The following is a 16,729-nucleotide window of genomic DNA, read 5'->3' as shown; positions in this document are numbered from 1 at the left end:
GAGGGTGTCCCAATTCTTGCTGGGACAGAGGGGCAGGACAGTGTTATGAGGAAACGTCGACAAGATGGCTGCATGAGCAACGAAAGAAAGTCTCAAATATATTTTCTTTGTTAATAAAGATTAAAAAATTACGGTAATCCTTGTATTGTCTTAGTTTGCCAATGTTTTGGTAGCTAATGTGCTAGCTAGCTAACATGACATTGTCATTGCTGATTTGAGCATGACTGTGCCGCATTTGGACATATTTCCGTGTTGCGTTCCCCTCCCTTTGATGGCACTGGACGCCCAGAATTTAACTTAAGTCCAGCAGCAAAGTTGCTCCTCTTGTTTTTGCTCCTTAAGCACAGTGCAGACTGGCAGGGTAGGATTATGGGTTGCTAATGTTAGCCTGCAGAGCACAGCTAGTTGCTTTGATTGATTGATAGCATAAAACTTTTTCAACTTATTCAACCATTTGTGTGTTGTTGCACTGTGTTCAGATGAACGTCATTTGGCTCCCCTCAGAGCTCCCTGCATGTCCGATGGTGGGGGTCCGGCTGCTGGTGGCACGGGGGAAGCCAAACACCGTTCATTTGCACACATTGTGATAACACACCACTGGTTGAATATTGCCGTTCTTTCACTTGAAACTGTCACAATCGCCAGCAATGTGGCAGTTCACTTCTGTAATCTGTAGCCTATATTTAAAGGTAGGGTCTGGAGGATTTTCCAGTTGCTGTTTGTAAACACACATTCAAATTTGGCCCCTCCTATCAGGCTCAACTCTCGGGGGTATATGGAGCCCGGAGGTACGGAAGAAGGCTTCACAGAAGAGGTTCAGGCAAGGCTTGCATTGGTGCACGCTCGGACACGCTCGGGCATGGCATCTGCGCACTCTCATTGGCTGGGGAAATCCCCGCTCAGAAGCGGTCCGAGCTCACAAAAACATCAAAATACAGTGAAAGGGCAGGAGCTCTGCAAACAGAGTCACCACCACACATGAGTAGAAGCCCATAGATGATGATTAAGCAGGATTTCATTTGTATATGTCTATATTTTGTTTTGTTTGAAAATCCTCCAGATCCTACCTTTAAGTCGTGAAAGAATCACAAGGTTCCTGAAAACATCAAAAAGCTGCCTGTAGCTCACACAAGAGAAATCACTACTGTAGAAGACAGCGTATTTGCAATGTCCCGCACTTGTGCATCTGTTCACATAAACATTAGCATACTGAAGATGTATCAGGGTCTTGAAGGTTTTGTGCCAGGTCATAAGGGACATTTTTAACCACTGCCCCTTGTAACTTTGTCCTTAGGGACAATGTGGCACTTGAAAACAAGAGATGAGAATATGAAATTGGATTGGGCCCAAGTCATTGTCAGTTCCATCACTTATATGCAAGTCACAGTTTGAAATGTGTGAGCTGAAAATGACTTCAACCCTTGATCACACTGAATGTCAGCTGACTGTATTTTTTCATTGTAATCCTGCTGTAACAGTAATAATGATCGCTATAGTTTGCAGTTGGTTTATACAATTCCAATAAACTAGCTTGGAAAGAGGTGGTCATGGTGTAAGGTTTGTGCAAGTGGGAAACTAACGACCTCATTCACTTGGCATAATTAACAAAACGCTGGCAGGCAGTTTTTAAATTACCCTGTAACAATATATATATATACATATATATATATATATATATATATATGTGTGTGTGTGTGTGTGTGTGTGTGTGTGTGTGTGTAGTATGATTTGTGTGTTGCCTGCCTGGTAATATTTGCACCGATTCCCAGAGCCACAAGAAAAATGTGAAGTGTGACCTCAATAATGGGCAGTGCAGAGTAATTTTCTATCATGAAAATAACTTCTTTGCTTTTGTGTTTGACCTCTCTAGAGGCTGTTCAATCACAGTCTGCCGCCCTGTCTGATCCATACCTGTTATTTTGGGGATGCCCTCCAGTTTGGGAACTGGAAGAGTGATAATTAAGCCCTGGGCGGTGCCCACCCATAACAGCCCCTGGCAAATCAGCAGACTCGTGACTCTCATGCTCTTTTGACCTGCAATATAGAAAACAATGACACAAAATTGATTCCAGTTTTCTCCAGCACCTGCACTTATAGAATTACAGATAGCACAAAACGACAACAGATTATGGAGCTTTTAGAAAAAAATAATAATAGATGATTCCGTGTTGACCAAATGATATATCTTTGACAGACTGCATGGTCTGCCTATCTTTCAGAGAGTCAATTATGAACTCCCATTGATTTTATTTTTTTCCAGAAGGTTGTGCAAAACACTGTATTTTGGAAGCTGTTCGGTCCTAGCGTGATGGAAACAGCGAAAAATACTTTGATTGTTGGCTATCACTGTTAGCTTTCGGTGGGGTTTGAGCTCTGTGATCAATCTGTATTTGACAAGCTCAACACATGCACAGCACAGCCACCTAGGGCTCTGGGTTACATAAGATTATAAAAAATTGGATTTGTCTACTTGCTACTGACCCAGTTGAAAGAAAACTCGTGGAGGCACAAAGTAGGAAACAACACTGTGAAGCTGGCGTTGTATCTCTCTGCTTGATATCTGGGTGGTTTTGAAATATTGAGCTTCAAAGTTTTCACCTCCCACTGTAATAGCAAAACTGATAGGCAGGGAATTCTCTTTTATTGGTAAAATGACAGACATCCTGAAGGTACTCTAAGTACAGACATTATAAATATTCCAAGTGAGTAAGACTCGACGTGCCCATGGCGCGCGTGCGCACACACACACACACACACACACACACACACACACACACAGGGGCTTTCAATCCTTCTGGTTGATAAAAACAGACCTCAACCTTATGATTTCTAAAGGGAGTCTAGTTCTAGTTTCCTAGACAACTACTGATAAACACAAAACTTCAATCAGGTCTAGACTTCCAGAACAACTGACGATTATAGTGGCTCCACACAGTCTTCCAGTAAATTAGACAGAACCTTACAATACTGAGAACAATAATCTCTGGTAATAAGACTTTGTTTAAATACAAATAATTAATATTATTTTTCTTTTCAAGAGTTTTGATTAAAGGTGGGGAAAAAAATTGATTCTCAGATGTATTGTGACGCTGATATTGACGATTCAGCATTGATTCTTGAATGTCAACAGTTAATTTCCTGAATGTTTATTAATAAGGTGATGTTGACGGAACGAAAGAGGCCAAACTCAAGGGCGAGGGCAGAGGAGCACCCGGACAGTCTACAGCTGGACACGCTGAACTTGTAATTCAACTTCACAAAAGGCAGCAGCTGCAAACATGTTTTAATTTCATGTTTAAATAATTACATTTGCCAGATGAACGTAAAGTATGTTGTAAATACTTTCTAAGCCATTAACCAGAGACTAACCTTAATGTAGCAAAGCAGCGATCAGCAGTAATGTTAACAAACAACACCTGCTGACCAACAGACTGCAGTATTAAACTCAACTCGGTGGTGACGAAAATAACTCTCTGCTCAGTCTGTTTTACTTCAAAAACCCTGCGTCCAGTCTGCTCAGCGTCTTGGGTTTCCCAGGAGCAAACAGCGCAGTGGAGAAGCTGCTCTCTACTGCAGGAGATGCTAATAACACAGCGGAGCGTGTCGCCTCCCCCTTATACTGTTATCATCATACAGGCAAGAGATTGTAATGTGCTTTTAAATTAATTAATTAATTATTTAATTAATTAATGAAGTTAACTTTTTAACGTGAAAAGGCTGAAGACCATTTATAATTCAACATTACGTGAATTGCATCCCATTTCTGGTGAAATTTTACAGTACAGTTTTGGGTCATTACAAATGCAGTATGCTTTGTTTTAAAAGTAGCAAGTGGTCACACGGTCAGAAAAATAAATCACGTATAGAGAGCAAATATTTTGATGCATCCTGATGCATCGATAATCCTTTCATAATCAAATCATTGCCCTCTGAATCCTAATTGAATCGAATCATAAAGCACCTGGAGATATTCATCAAGTCAATGCCAGTCCTGGATACATTTTTTGAAAGTTGAAATGTTTTAACTTGACCAAAATAATTACGTGAAGCTGTGCAGCAAAAGTCTATCGGTGTTTAAATTCTCCAGATGTCACAGAGACTTATTGTGGCTGTCTGTGGGCACTGCGTGCTCCTCAACGCAACGTCAGCACTGCACAGAGACTGAACCAAAAAAGGTGAAGGTTCAGAGAAAAGTGAGTGAAAATATGTATTTTTCTTGATTCCAGCTAATCAGTTGTACTTCGCTACCAACAAAGTTAGCTCCAACATTCCCCAGTTAGTTAGCTCGACCGCTAGCAGAGCTGACTATACTGGAATACTTGTTTGCGGCCGTATTCGTGTAAATGACTGAGAGAAAAATTCACTTTGCCTTTGGTGTGAACTAGGGCTGGCACAATATTAGATTTTTGGGACCTGAGTTTTGTGGCCAAAAGAATTCACAATAACATTATTACGATGTCTTATTAATGCTATCTGTCAAATTCATCGTTAACTTTGTTAACTGTCTTTTTTTATGAGCCACATTTAAAGTATAAGTGTAAGGGTGTGGAGAAACTAGACAAATTAAGATAAGAGTGAAAAAATGGAAATTATGGGGCGCTGGATTTTTTTTACACGATATTATCATGTATGTACTATTAACATAACATCACTGTTTTATTTTTTATAATATCTGAGTTATCATCAATACGAATATACTGCGACACCCCTCGTCTGAACACACATTTACACTTGACTTGGGCCCAGATGACACTCTAACAACAAGCCTTAAGGTTACATATCCCAACAGGATATCAGACACACTGGAGCAGAAAGACTTGCACTGTCAATAACATTCAGAGTTTTAACTTTGAGGTCAACAATTTAATTTCAGAGAGTGCTCTATCTCATCATATTTGCACATTATGAGTCTATGACTCATCTTTCAAACAAAGCACTACACAGCTGTCTGTAGTGGCATTAACTTTTAACATTGACTTATTTAAAAAGTAGACAGCAGTGTATGTACTTAAATAATTAACATATTTGATATAATATTTTGCATTGTTACTTTCAGAGGTCGACCGACTGGTATGCATCACATGCAAACATGGACAAACATTTATTTGTTTGTAAGGTTTGTTTGTTTATTCTTGTGCGTAGCTAATCAGATCCGATGACATGTAGCAGGCTGCTGTTGGTTCTTATTGCGCTTCTCTGTTAATGAGACGAATGAAGTAATTCAGAGTTATTTTCTTTTCCCTTATAGAGTGTGCTGATAATCCTGGAGGGGAGCTTAGGCAGAGATTTTCTTTGGATAAAGGTACATATTTTCCTCCTGTGATAGAGCATGATGCAACATAAGTTTTTCTGCTGTGAAGTTTTCCATTGCAGAAGTGTTTTCGCAGCACTGCATTAGTGACTGGGAGAGGATAATTGCAGACTCTTATTATACATGCACATCCTTTGTTTCCACTTAACAAAGGAGTGAAAAACATTGTTTGTTGTGGATTTATTTTTGCATTCCTTCTGTGGTCCCTCAGCTCTTGGCTCCCATTGTGGCCTAGTTATCTATAGAACCATTTACCATAATATCCATGGCAACCGTAATTGAATTACACCAGCACTCATGTGATGGGGACTAAAAGAATGCTCATTTACATGGGTAGCTGTATTTACATGTTTGTTCTGTGTCATGCTCAGATTATGATGATTTGCACGAGTGGCTCAACGGTGTCATTAATTAATTCATTTCGCTGTGCAGAGATGAATCATTCCAAGTGGGAAGCTGATGCTGAGCGCGGAAGAGGAAGTGAAGGCGGAGTGGCGGAGCACATTCAGCAAACAGAGAGCAGACGCCTTTAGGTGGAGACCTTGGAGGGTCACAGCGGCGGCAAAGAACGGCCTTTATCTCAAAACTGTCTGCCACCTGCTCACATCGCCTCAGAGTCTATTTGTACTGCAGTTAGAGAGTTTAACTGAGAGAGTGATGCTCATGAACACCCACTCTCGGGTTACCATGAAATCTGAAGTTAAGTCGGAAGATGTGGGCGCCTGGCATTGTCTTTAAGAACAGTGATAAAGAGGGATAATGACAAAGGCACTTGAGATTAAGGAGGTATAGCTTAACCTCGAGCAATCTTGCACCTCCAATTTTTGCAGTAATACACACGCTCTTGAGTGTGTAGTGGGTTTATCGTTGAAGCCGGTATTTGCCTTAAAAAAGAAGATGTCTCCAAAGATAAATGTTTCCCTGTGATATGTCACTGAGGACTTTATTTTGGAATATTATTTTTTCACCCTAAGGATAGAACTATTAAAGGCATTAGTAGAGAAGAGATCAGCAGTTTCCTCTGCCTCAGAAACTTCTCTGTTGTTTACTGCAACTGGAATTCCCTGTTGAGTATAAATCACATTAAGGGGAAAGGATTAGGGGGTATATCATTACTGCATGTCCTAGCATAAGTCAAGGAGAAACCTAGGGGAGCGCAGACCCCATTGATAGAGAGGAACTATCAGTATTTCATGTGCAGTATCTGTGGTTGTAGAGTGTCGGGGGGGATCCTCTTTTCTCTTGTGAGCGCAACAAATCACAACTTAAGTCAAAGATCCTCTTCCTTTTGTGGACCCTGAAGACATGAGCCGAGCAACTCCTTTTCTTTTCGCCGTGTAACTCCCCCCAGGGCCAAGCCTCGAGGCTGCCACCCTCCCTCAAATCTGCTGCATATTTCAAGGGGAAGCACTGGTGCTGGGTGAAAATGACCTCTGGGTCACCGATTCTCTCCTGATACCACAGCCATAGGAGTCTGCGCTTCTTTAAGTCTCCCCTTGAACGAAAAAAGAAAGGAACTTTGATCTGAAAGAGAAAAGTTTGGTGTATGAAACACATTCCTGTTTTTATTCTTTGCTCTTTACTCAACACACGAGAGAAAATCTTTTTTATTTTTTTTTCTGATGAGATGAAGTGCTACCACAGCTTTGAGTATTGCTCTAAATACATCAATCACAGTCTGGTGTGACTCAACGAAAAGGACGAAATTTTTCTAAATCCAGATGCATTTATACCACTCCCCGGAGCTCAAAATGATCTTCACATGTACTGAATGAATGAGCTGATGGCTCACGTGCCGCAGCATAGACATGTCTAAGGCGAGCTGACACTGAGTCACATGCAGTGTAGTTATCACCATTAGACACTTTTAGGTATGCTTCATTGCTAATTTGTTTACCATAGTTCTTTCCTCAAAGAAGAGGAAAACGCCCACACTGGCTGATAAATATTTCATCCATCATGAAGGAAGGCACACAGGAAGTAATGGGCTATCTGTGGCATCCTAAACGGACTGCAGAGAGAAGTGAGACGGGGGGTGAGAGGATTTTAAAGCAGAGCGGATGAGATGAAACGGGGAGTGAGAGGGAGAAAGTGGGACAAAAAGAAAGGGAAATATTAACTGAAAAGGGAGGAAAGCGGGGAGGTACACGCAGAGAAAAACGAGGTAAAACGGGCATGATAGCACAGAAGCGTGGACGTTTAAAGGGAGACAAGAGCGTTTCCATGGGAACCCTTAGTATGAAAATCTTAAAGGCTGCCAGTTGACTGCTCCTAAATGACTTTATTTCTTTTTTATTAATCCCTATCTCTCACCCCGTGGCTTTATTATGGCTTTGCGAGGGCCTGAGATGGATACTTATTCAGGTCAGTCCCCGGAGTGCAAGACCCAAGGAGCGACTTGGACAAGACAAGAATACCATTCTGTGAAGGAGAGCACCATCAGTGTTAAATTGGTGCCCTCTAATTGCTCTTGTATGATAAAGACAAAAATATGACGAGTATGAATAAAAAGAAACTCTGTGGTAAAATTTTGAAACAATAAATGTGACAAAGAAAAACAACGGTAGTTCTTTTTCTTTCTTTTTTCTTATACACACACACACACACACACACACACATACAGACACAAAAAGTGTTTCAGCTGCTCTGGAGGATACAGGGTGACCTCGATAAATGGAGGTCGAGACCACATGTGATGTGTGTGTACCAGTGTTCAGCAGCGTCGAGCGTGTTGAGATGTTGATTTCCTGCAGAAGCTCCAGTGTTTCAGTGTGAAAGAGACGAATGGAGGAGCCCTCGGAGAATGCCATCCACACCCCTCCACCTGCACAGGCCATGTGTGCCACACTCACCATTGGGTCTGGGTGAACTTCAAATTTCTGTAATGGAAATGATAACACTGTTATAGTTTTTTATATTTTTGGTTTCTATTCATGCCAAGTGTCGACAGGTAGGGTTGTGCACTGTCTGGGTTTTTTTCTGACACCAGTGCTAAAAATTTTAAAACAGTATTTGTGCCTAAACAGTGCCTGAACTGATATTTTAGAAAAGATAAAGAGTGATTTTTTAAATGCAAAGGTATATTTGAACCTTACTCTTCACAGTTCTAAGTATACTTAAATATATAAATATGAATAAAAACAAAACAGTATTAACAAATTATAATAGCAAATTCACATAATTAATCAAACCATAAATATGTAACTGTCACCTCCCTCCAGATTCAAAACCACAGGCCAGCTGAGGCACTTCTGTGTGGGTTTTGCAGCTTCCGCCCACACTCCAAACACACTAAATTTTGTGTGGTCGTCTGTCTCTGTGTGTCAGCTCTGTGACAATCTGGCAATCTGTCCAGTCCAGTGTATCCCGCCTCTCTCCCAGTGTCACCTGGGACAGGCTACAGCCCACCTGCGACCCTGTACCAGCATAAGCTCTTAGGGATAGAGTATAAATCTATATATGGTTAAAGTACTAAACACAGAAAAATAAAATTTGAGTTGGGATCAATTAATACTCTTCCTAACTTAGGAGAGTCTCAGAAGCAAGACATTTCTCCATGATCTGTTCAGGAGCGGCTGCGATTGTCACTAAAATGACCATGGCTCACCTTAACAGTCCACCTTAAGTGAGTGAGTGCTAACTTGACTTATTAAGTTTGGGTGTAACTTCCTTCGCTTTAATCAGCAAGTGGCAAGCAGGACACGGGAACGTTTCTCGATGAGGTGTAACACTTATTCACTGACAAATAGCCTTCACCCTGGGTCTTCAACAGGGGGTCATCAGAGTTACTGCAGGGGGGCAAATTACTGTTTGATATTTGAACTTTAATTTCAATGTATTTTTTTTTTAAATTTAGAATAAGTCTGAGAATACACATTCACATGAATCAAACATATTAGCAAAGATAAATAAGTCTATTCATAAAAAAAGAAAAACATGTAATTCACAGTGGCCTTAAGCAAAATTAGTAACAGGCTAACTGCTACCCATAAATCCTTGTGCAATCATGCGAGCTAGCAAACGCTGCATCACTGTGCGGCACTTATCCATAACGTCAAGTTGAACTAATAGCCAACTGTTTCGTACTACTGAAACATACTGACCAATTAGCCCTATTGTTATTATTTCAAGTGTGCAGACATTCTTGTGAGTCGCAATGGATTGTTTGGTTTCAAGTAGGAGACTTACACACCATCCACCTCAGAAATAAACTCAATTTTGTGCGATATATGACGTAGAGGGTCCCTGCTCTGTTTTCTTGAGCTAAGGGTAAACTGGCCTGAAAAACGTTAAGAGACCCCTGGACTAAATTTGCACTGCTACTTTAACTTCATACTCTCTGCTCCAGTCACCACAGCCTCTCTGGTACATGTCACCGTCACACACACACACACACAAGCTCTCTGGGCTCATTTAATTGCAAACTTGCTAGATAAAAAAAATCTGCATTGTGATTCAGTTGTATAGGAGCCGGTGCCATATAATAATTAAGTTCTTCTATATTCTTTTAAATGACTAATTTGAAATAGTATATTTTAAATCACCTGTACACTGACAGTACCTGCTACATACCTGCAGTTTATCTTGATAGAGCTGTTTTTCCTCATCTCCCGGGCTTTCTCAGCGTAACAAGCTAAACTAAATGTTTCATATTTAAACAGCCAGCTCAATCTCTGAGCATCATCCATATTTACAAAATCAATATAAACTTTTATCGGACTAAACAAAGCACTGCACAGTTCCCAGTCAAAGGGAGATAGGAGATAATCATTTTCTTTATCAGTCAAACAGCACATCCTCTTTACTTCTTTCAGACTGACACGCTGTCCAGTTTCAGCAGCCAGCGGTAAAATACCACATCTCAGCAGCGCACACAAGGATCTTTGCTTTTCAGATTGAATTCTCAGGACTATATATTCATATTGTTTCATCCTAAATGTATGCATGGATGGTTCAGTCCATATATCACCACCACAGTGCCCTTTATACTGAGCAAACACAGATTCTCTCAACAAACAAATGTTGAGCTTTTCATTTTTTTTTTTAAGAAATGCTTCAACGAATCCACAGTTACAGGACAATGTGCACACATCTCTTGACCAAGAGCCAATCATTTGTTTATAGAAATATCTCTTTCTGTATTTTTCTCCTAAATCAAACCCTGTAACTTCCTCTGATGAATAACAGCTACATGGGAAGAAATGCAATCACCCACATCATCAACAGGACATTATTTCCATGATGGAAAATGAAACATTTCTAAAAATGAAAGGTTAGCTCTCTCTGGAATCTTCTTCTGGTCCTTTAAACAAACCAGACATTTTGTGGCCTCAGTGCAATTTTTATTTTTCAAAAATATTTTTGGCCTTTTATATTTTAGCCCACCATTCTGTACGGAGTTTAGCAACATCACAATGATTTATCCTTAAAACTATAAAATCCACAAACAAAGGGAAGAAGAATTAAAGACAGAAAGATTAGAAAAAAAGGTAGATGAGGAGAAAGCAAACACTTTATGTAAATGAATGAAACACACACAAATTAAAGCAACAAAGGGAAGTCATGACTGTTCTGACTGTGTCGTGCTTCATAATAGGACACACATTGATAACAGCTTTTAATTGGTATGCCAATTACTGTGACAGCCACTTCAAAGTTGTGTTCATTCATGTCAAAACATTACAAGAGAGCTGTCATGATTATATCATGACACGCAGAGGTCAGCAGACACTCCCTTGAATCTTGCATTCAGTCGTTGCTCCACACTTGCTTCTCTGTAAATAAACTCTAACTGTGCCTCCTAATTTTGTAATTTACAGAGTCCCTGACACACGGGGCATATTTTTGCATCATTCCCCTGGCTTCTATCTTTTTAAGAGCACAATGGGAAAAGGAGAGTTTCAGGCACATAGTCTTAATGAGTAGCTTGAAATAAATGCAATGAGCCTTATCATGGAAACACATGCAGCCCCCGCGGTCCAAGGCGTGACAAGGGTTGGTTTGGGCATCATCTTGGAACTCATATCACTGTCAATGCACGAGTTGCATGAGGCTGGGCAATTAGTCAGTGAGTGCGGGTGAGCGAAGATGAGAATGCAACACCCTCCCCCCCAACCACCGGCACCCCAACCCCAGTGCACCAGCGGACAGGGATTACCACCTGTTTGTGTGCCCTTGCCAGTGGGTCCTCCTTTGTTTGAAATCAGGGAAAAGGAGAGAAGCCTTTGATGTGTTTTCTCTTTTAATTGACTCCTCAGCAGTGGGTGCCTGCTCCGCCAGGGAAAGGATGTGCAATGCATCTCTTCATTTTTCAAGTGCAGCCATCAAAAAATTAGATATCCATAATAAAAAGGCAAATTTCACCTTCAATAACCCATTGCAATTCAAATAAGCTGACAAGTTGGTAAAGAAAAACACAGCCCCTCTGCGCTGTATATGCTGCATAATTATCACATTAATCATTATCAAGCGTGGTGGCTCTGAACGGGACTTCCAGCTAATCAATGGCTGACACGCTGCAATTGTTAGATGCCATCTTGCTCACCATATGTTTGAAACCACCTGGAAGGCACTGTGGGAAGCTAAATGTACATATATAGTCCCATTTGGCTGGGATACACAAGAAAAAAAAAGTGCCTGGAAGTATGTTTTAAATCATTTAAGATTTGGAAGAAAACAATGTTTTCGCATGAATATCAACTCACATCTAAGACCAAACATGTTAACGCTCGTCGTTCTGTGTCAAATGCGGAATAAGTACAAGCCTCAGCTGTTGCCCCCAACCAACAACCTGGTATTAGTCTGCTGAACCCAGCGCTGCTTACTGAGATGAGGTGGTCAGTGAAGCTTGACAGTAGTAATGTGCCCTTTACACTAAAGTCGGCAGTGTCACACTAACAGCAACATCCCTCCACCAGCAGTGGGAAATAACAGCAGAGCTAAAGCCGCAAACACTACAGCTGGTCTGAACAGCTCATTAGTCCTTCATTACGCCAGGTGACAAGGTGTCTTTGTCCTTTCCTGAGCGCTAAGTCCACATCTCCTCTGTGAGCTATGGGGAGGGAGTCGAGTGGACATGTGAGTGATAGGAGAAAGCAGGTAGAAAGAGAAATGGTAATGGGAAGAGGAAGGAACAAGGCTTGCCAGTCAGTATTGATCAAAGGCTGTATGTCCATGCATGTCCTACTTTGTTAAGGTTTGGTTACGACTTTCTACAGAGGGTTGAAGTTTGTGAGGCTCTGAAATATTACATGGATTGGGCTTTAGAAACTCACAAAGGAAGCTGAGGAGTGTCTGAAATCATGGCACAAACGTTGGTAGGTTTGAGCAAAATGATGTGTAGAAGTGTGTAAAAATCAAACAAACAAACAGCGCACTGCATCATCATCAGATTCAAATCAGCCCCTACTGTGCGACTATCCACAAAATAAAAATATTATTTGATTGGTTGAGATTTTCTCCTCATTTTCTCCCCAATTAAGTTGTTTCAAAATCCCATTGCGTGCCATGATTCCCGCTGCTACAGAGCCCCTTTAGCTGGCCTGATGGGAATGTAAATAGAGTTTGTCATTTTGCAATTTTACTGATGTACCCAGGTTTCTTCTTCTTCTTTTTTTTTTTTTTTTTGCAAGAATGAATCCTTTTAAATTAATTTTTCAATTTTTCCTTTTTTTCGCATGCCAACAAGTGGTGTCGTCTTACACAAGGACACTGATGACCATAATTTACTGTAAACAGGTTCCTTTAGTGCGGAGGAGAGCTCACAACATGCCTGTAATTAGTTTCAACAATTGACTAATATTAAGTCCTGCCCCCCTTAGTTAGTGTTTCTAGGTCAGACAAGTTTGACCACACATAAATAAATGAATAGAAAAATGAGATGCTGGTTCTGTTTAGATGGAAGCTTCAGTGTGTATTAGATAGTTTCAAAGAGGCCAACAGCGAGGATGGATGACAGGATATATTCACAATGGGATGCTAAACTTCATGTATATTCAAATAAATAACACCCAATATAGGGCTGGGGGATTCACATCTCAGTATTTTCAGGCTGAACAGCCTGAATATATTTGATATATATCTTGGCATTTTCTACGAAATGGGCTACATGTTCCGTTCCAAGTCAAAGCCACATTTGAGATGTCACAAGCACTTTTAGAAAAACAGACTGTGGTCAAAATAAAATGCAAAGACAGGGATGTTATTCCCTGTTTGAAAATGTAAAGACAACACAACATGTAACAAAAAATCAAATAAATAGCAGGGATGTTACGTTTTTGCACACAGCACTGGAGCTACAGAAGTTTAGTTTTAAACTATAACATAAGGTGGAAGTAAAAAATAATTTTCCATGGTCTTTCAAGTGAATCTAGTGCTGGAAAAATATTTAAATATTTTTATATATTAAGACTATTATATATATATATAAGACTATTTATGCACAGAGCATCAAAAGGTTGAAGGAGAAAAGGAGCAAGAAACACTTCAGATACTTTGTCCGTTACGTTGACATTGTTGAAATGTCTGAAACGTTTTTTAAAGACATCTGATGTCTGCACCCAGGTGCTGTCTCACTGTCACACAATAGACTACAACTACCAAAAAGAACGGTAAGGTGCTATGATCCACCTCACACACAAACTAGCAAACAAACGCTCACCTGACACCTGACACAATCAAGCAGCTCTGTCTCCCACACATGCAGCGCAGCGCTGTACTGCACGCGCTGCTGCGCTAATTTAATTCATCTCACAGACTGATTTAGCGTAGCACATGCAACATATAGACCGATGTTGCACTGTAGACTAATTAACAGACAGATTAAACAGAGTAGTAGCTCTGTTTGTCTTAGTGTTGCTGGAGAACTTGTGAGTGAGTGAGTGAGTGAGTGAGGCGGAGCTGTGCGGAGAGTGTGAGAGAGGAGAGATGCACACTGGCGTGGCTTTTCAGAAGAATGACGTTATGTAACGCAACCTGACCCTATATCGATACAAACGGAGTTGTCTAAATCTATATCTCCCTTGAAAATATACTGATATATTGTGTGTTGTCATTACAATGCCCAACCCTAACCAAAAGTTATTTCAGGGCCCCACATAGACTTACCAGATAAAATAAACAAAGGAACATCAGGCTTGATCTGGCTAATGATGTCATCTTAAAACTACGTCAGCAATCAACCTTTCTGTCCTTTTCTGAATCTCGTTAATGTTACCAGAGAAATAAGAAGGAAGCAAACCTGGCTGACATTACGCTAACTCCTCTTGATGTAGCTATATGTTAACTGTCTAGTAAGCTAGTGACTTGCTAATCTAAGAGAAGGGCAGGATATGCATTCAGAAAAAGAAACAAGCAAAGCAGAGGGTGGACACTAGGGTTGGGATGGCGTTGTATGAGAACCGCTGTATGACCGCAGTGCACAGCAGTGGTGACAACCTAGCCAGCGGGATACACACACAGGGACTCTCATATGCTGACATGCATGTGCCGCCGGATGGTCTACCACAACAACAAACAGAAAAGCTCAGAAAACAACACACAGTGTGTGTGTGACTTCATCCTCTGCTCAGGAAGCCATTACTCCACTATATCTTTACATATCAAATAGTTGCTTGCTGCTTTATTAATGCTCTGAATATCATACCTAGCTACCTTTAACTCTCAGTCTTGTTTCCAAGTAATTTCCTTGGTTTAAACCTCTGTGGTAATATCTTATAGTCAGAACTGTCAAAGGTATCATTTTGAGGCTTTGTGGGCTTGTTACAGGATATCTGCATCTTAAGACTGATGAAACAGCTTTGAAATCCTCAAATTCCTTCAGCCATATTTATCTAACTCTTTCCTTGCAGCGATTCTATTGCTGAGGTTTTGTCAGCACTATAATTTTCATGTATCCCCACTGGGGTGGAGTGTACATAATCAAATAGTACAAAGCTGAGAGTACACACACATTTTAAAGTGGTGATGATCCTTTGGGTTTCTGTTGCAGGCGATTTCAACCACATGGTAAGTATACGGCCGTGTTTACCCAAAACAGACAGAGAAGGTTGTATTTAAATAATACTGTGTCATCAAAGCTTTGACTGTGAAGAAAAAAGTGCCCAAATCAACCAGTATGGTGCAACGATCAGCAGTGTCAAACGAGACAGCCTACAGTGTCCAGCAAAGTCCTGGATAAATGCTTCAAATGTGCAGCAAATCTGACAAAGTGGTGAACATCCGCAGGGGAAAACAATGGGAAGAAGTGAAATGAATTTGAGTCCACGACCCTCTAGCCTCGCTCCGAGTCATATCTCTCGCTACAGGTTCTAAGTGCCGCTTCTCCAGATCCTGGATATGCACCGCAGCCCCTGTGATGTCAGCCCTCTTGAGTCCATATTAGTGGAGAAGACAAGGTTAGCAAAGAAGTAACCAGAGCTGACCTGTTAAGCTCTGTGGGAGATACAGTGAACCAGAACTGTGCCTCCTCTGCGTGGCCATTCAGCTGATTAAGCTGGTATCTCTGGAGGACTGGGCGAGGGAACGGAGGTGAAGGAATAAAAGGAGACATTCCTAGCTCAGCTCACTCCTGATTATGAAGATCTTGAGGTAGACTCAATAAGCAGCTATCTCAGCACTGATCATCCAGATTTTTCAGCTGCTTCTTAATTGATGCAACTTTAAACAGAACTAGAATTACCACCTTGCAACTGCGCATACCAGTCAAGTTACATCCTTGTCTCTCCAGACTCATATGTATCCATGCCAGTTGACAATGTTTCAAATATGCAGCCCAGAAGATCTTTATAATAAGCAGTTTGAAGGGGACACCCAAGATTACCGTCACCAATTCAGTATCTGACAAAATGGCTAACCCCCCTGTTCCTGACTTATGGCATTGAATTATGGCCAGAAATGTGTTTTTGTAGATAATTATGATGCCGCAGTGAAGCTGACCTTTGACCTTACAGATATTTAATGTCATTACTTCATCACTTTACTCTTTTAGACATTTGTCTGAATTTTCTGTCATAATTAGCGCATGAATTCTTGAGTTATGGCCAAAAACATGTTTTGTGAGGTCACAGAGAGCTTGACCTTCGCCCACCATATTTTAATCAGTTCATCCGTGAGTTCAAGTGGATGTTTATGACAAATTTGAAAAAATTCTCTCAAGTGCTTGGGAAGGCTGTGGCTCAGAGGCAGAGCTGGTTGCCCACCAATGAAAAGATCAGCATTCCAATCACAGGCTCCTCCAGTCTGCATGTGGAAGCGTCCTCGGGCAAGATACTGAACCCCAAGTTGATCCCAATGCCTGTTCCATTGGTGTGTGGGTGTGTTGAAATCTGGATAGCAGGTGGCACCATGTATGGTAGCCTCAGCAACCAGTGTGTGAATGGGTGAATGTGATGTTGTGTAAAAGCACTTTGAGTGTTTGGA

General features: G+C 40.9%; 1 protein-coding gene across 3 annotated transcripts in view; it reads right to left on the bottom strand.

Moving 5' to 3' along the window:
- Nucleotides 1-16,729, bottom strand: part of arhgef10la (Rho guanine nucleotide exchange factor (GEF) 10-like a) — a 169,075-nt gene that overhangs the window by 6,458 nt on the left and 145,888 nt on the right. For all 3 annotated transcript variants that reach the window (XM_049572451.1, XM_049572466.1, XM_049572460.1), the window contains 2 exons: nt 8,019-8,190; nt 1,912-2,034 (listed from right to left, as the gene is read on the bottom strand). In XM_049572451.1, the coding sequence (XP_049428408.1) occupies nt 1,912-2,034; nt 8,019-8,190 (295 nt within the window). The remainder of the gene's footprint in view (nt 1-1,911; nt 2,035-8,018; nt 8,191-16,729) is intronic.

Source organism: Epinephelus fuscoguttatus, linkage group LG1 (genome assembly GCF_011397635.1).
Source record: "Epinephelus fuscoguttatus linkage group LG1, E.fuscoguttatus.final_Chr_v1".
Classification (NCBI taxonomy): domain Eukaryota; kingdom Metazoa; phylum Chordata; class Actinopteri; order Perciformes; family Serranidae; genus Epinephelus; species Epinephelus fuscoguttatus.
The sequence above is the reverse complement of the archived record's forward strand: the minus strand, read 5'-3'. Positions and strand labels throughout refer to the sequence as shown.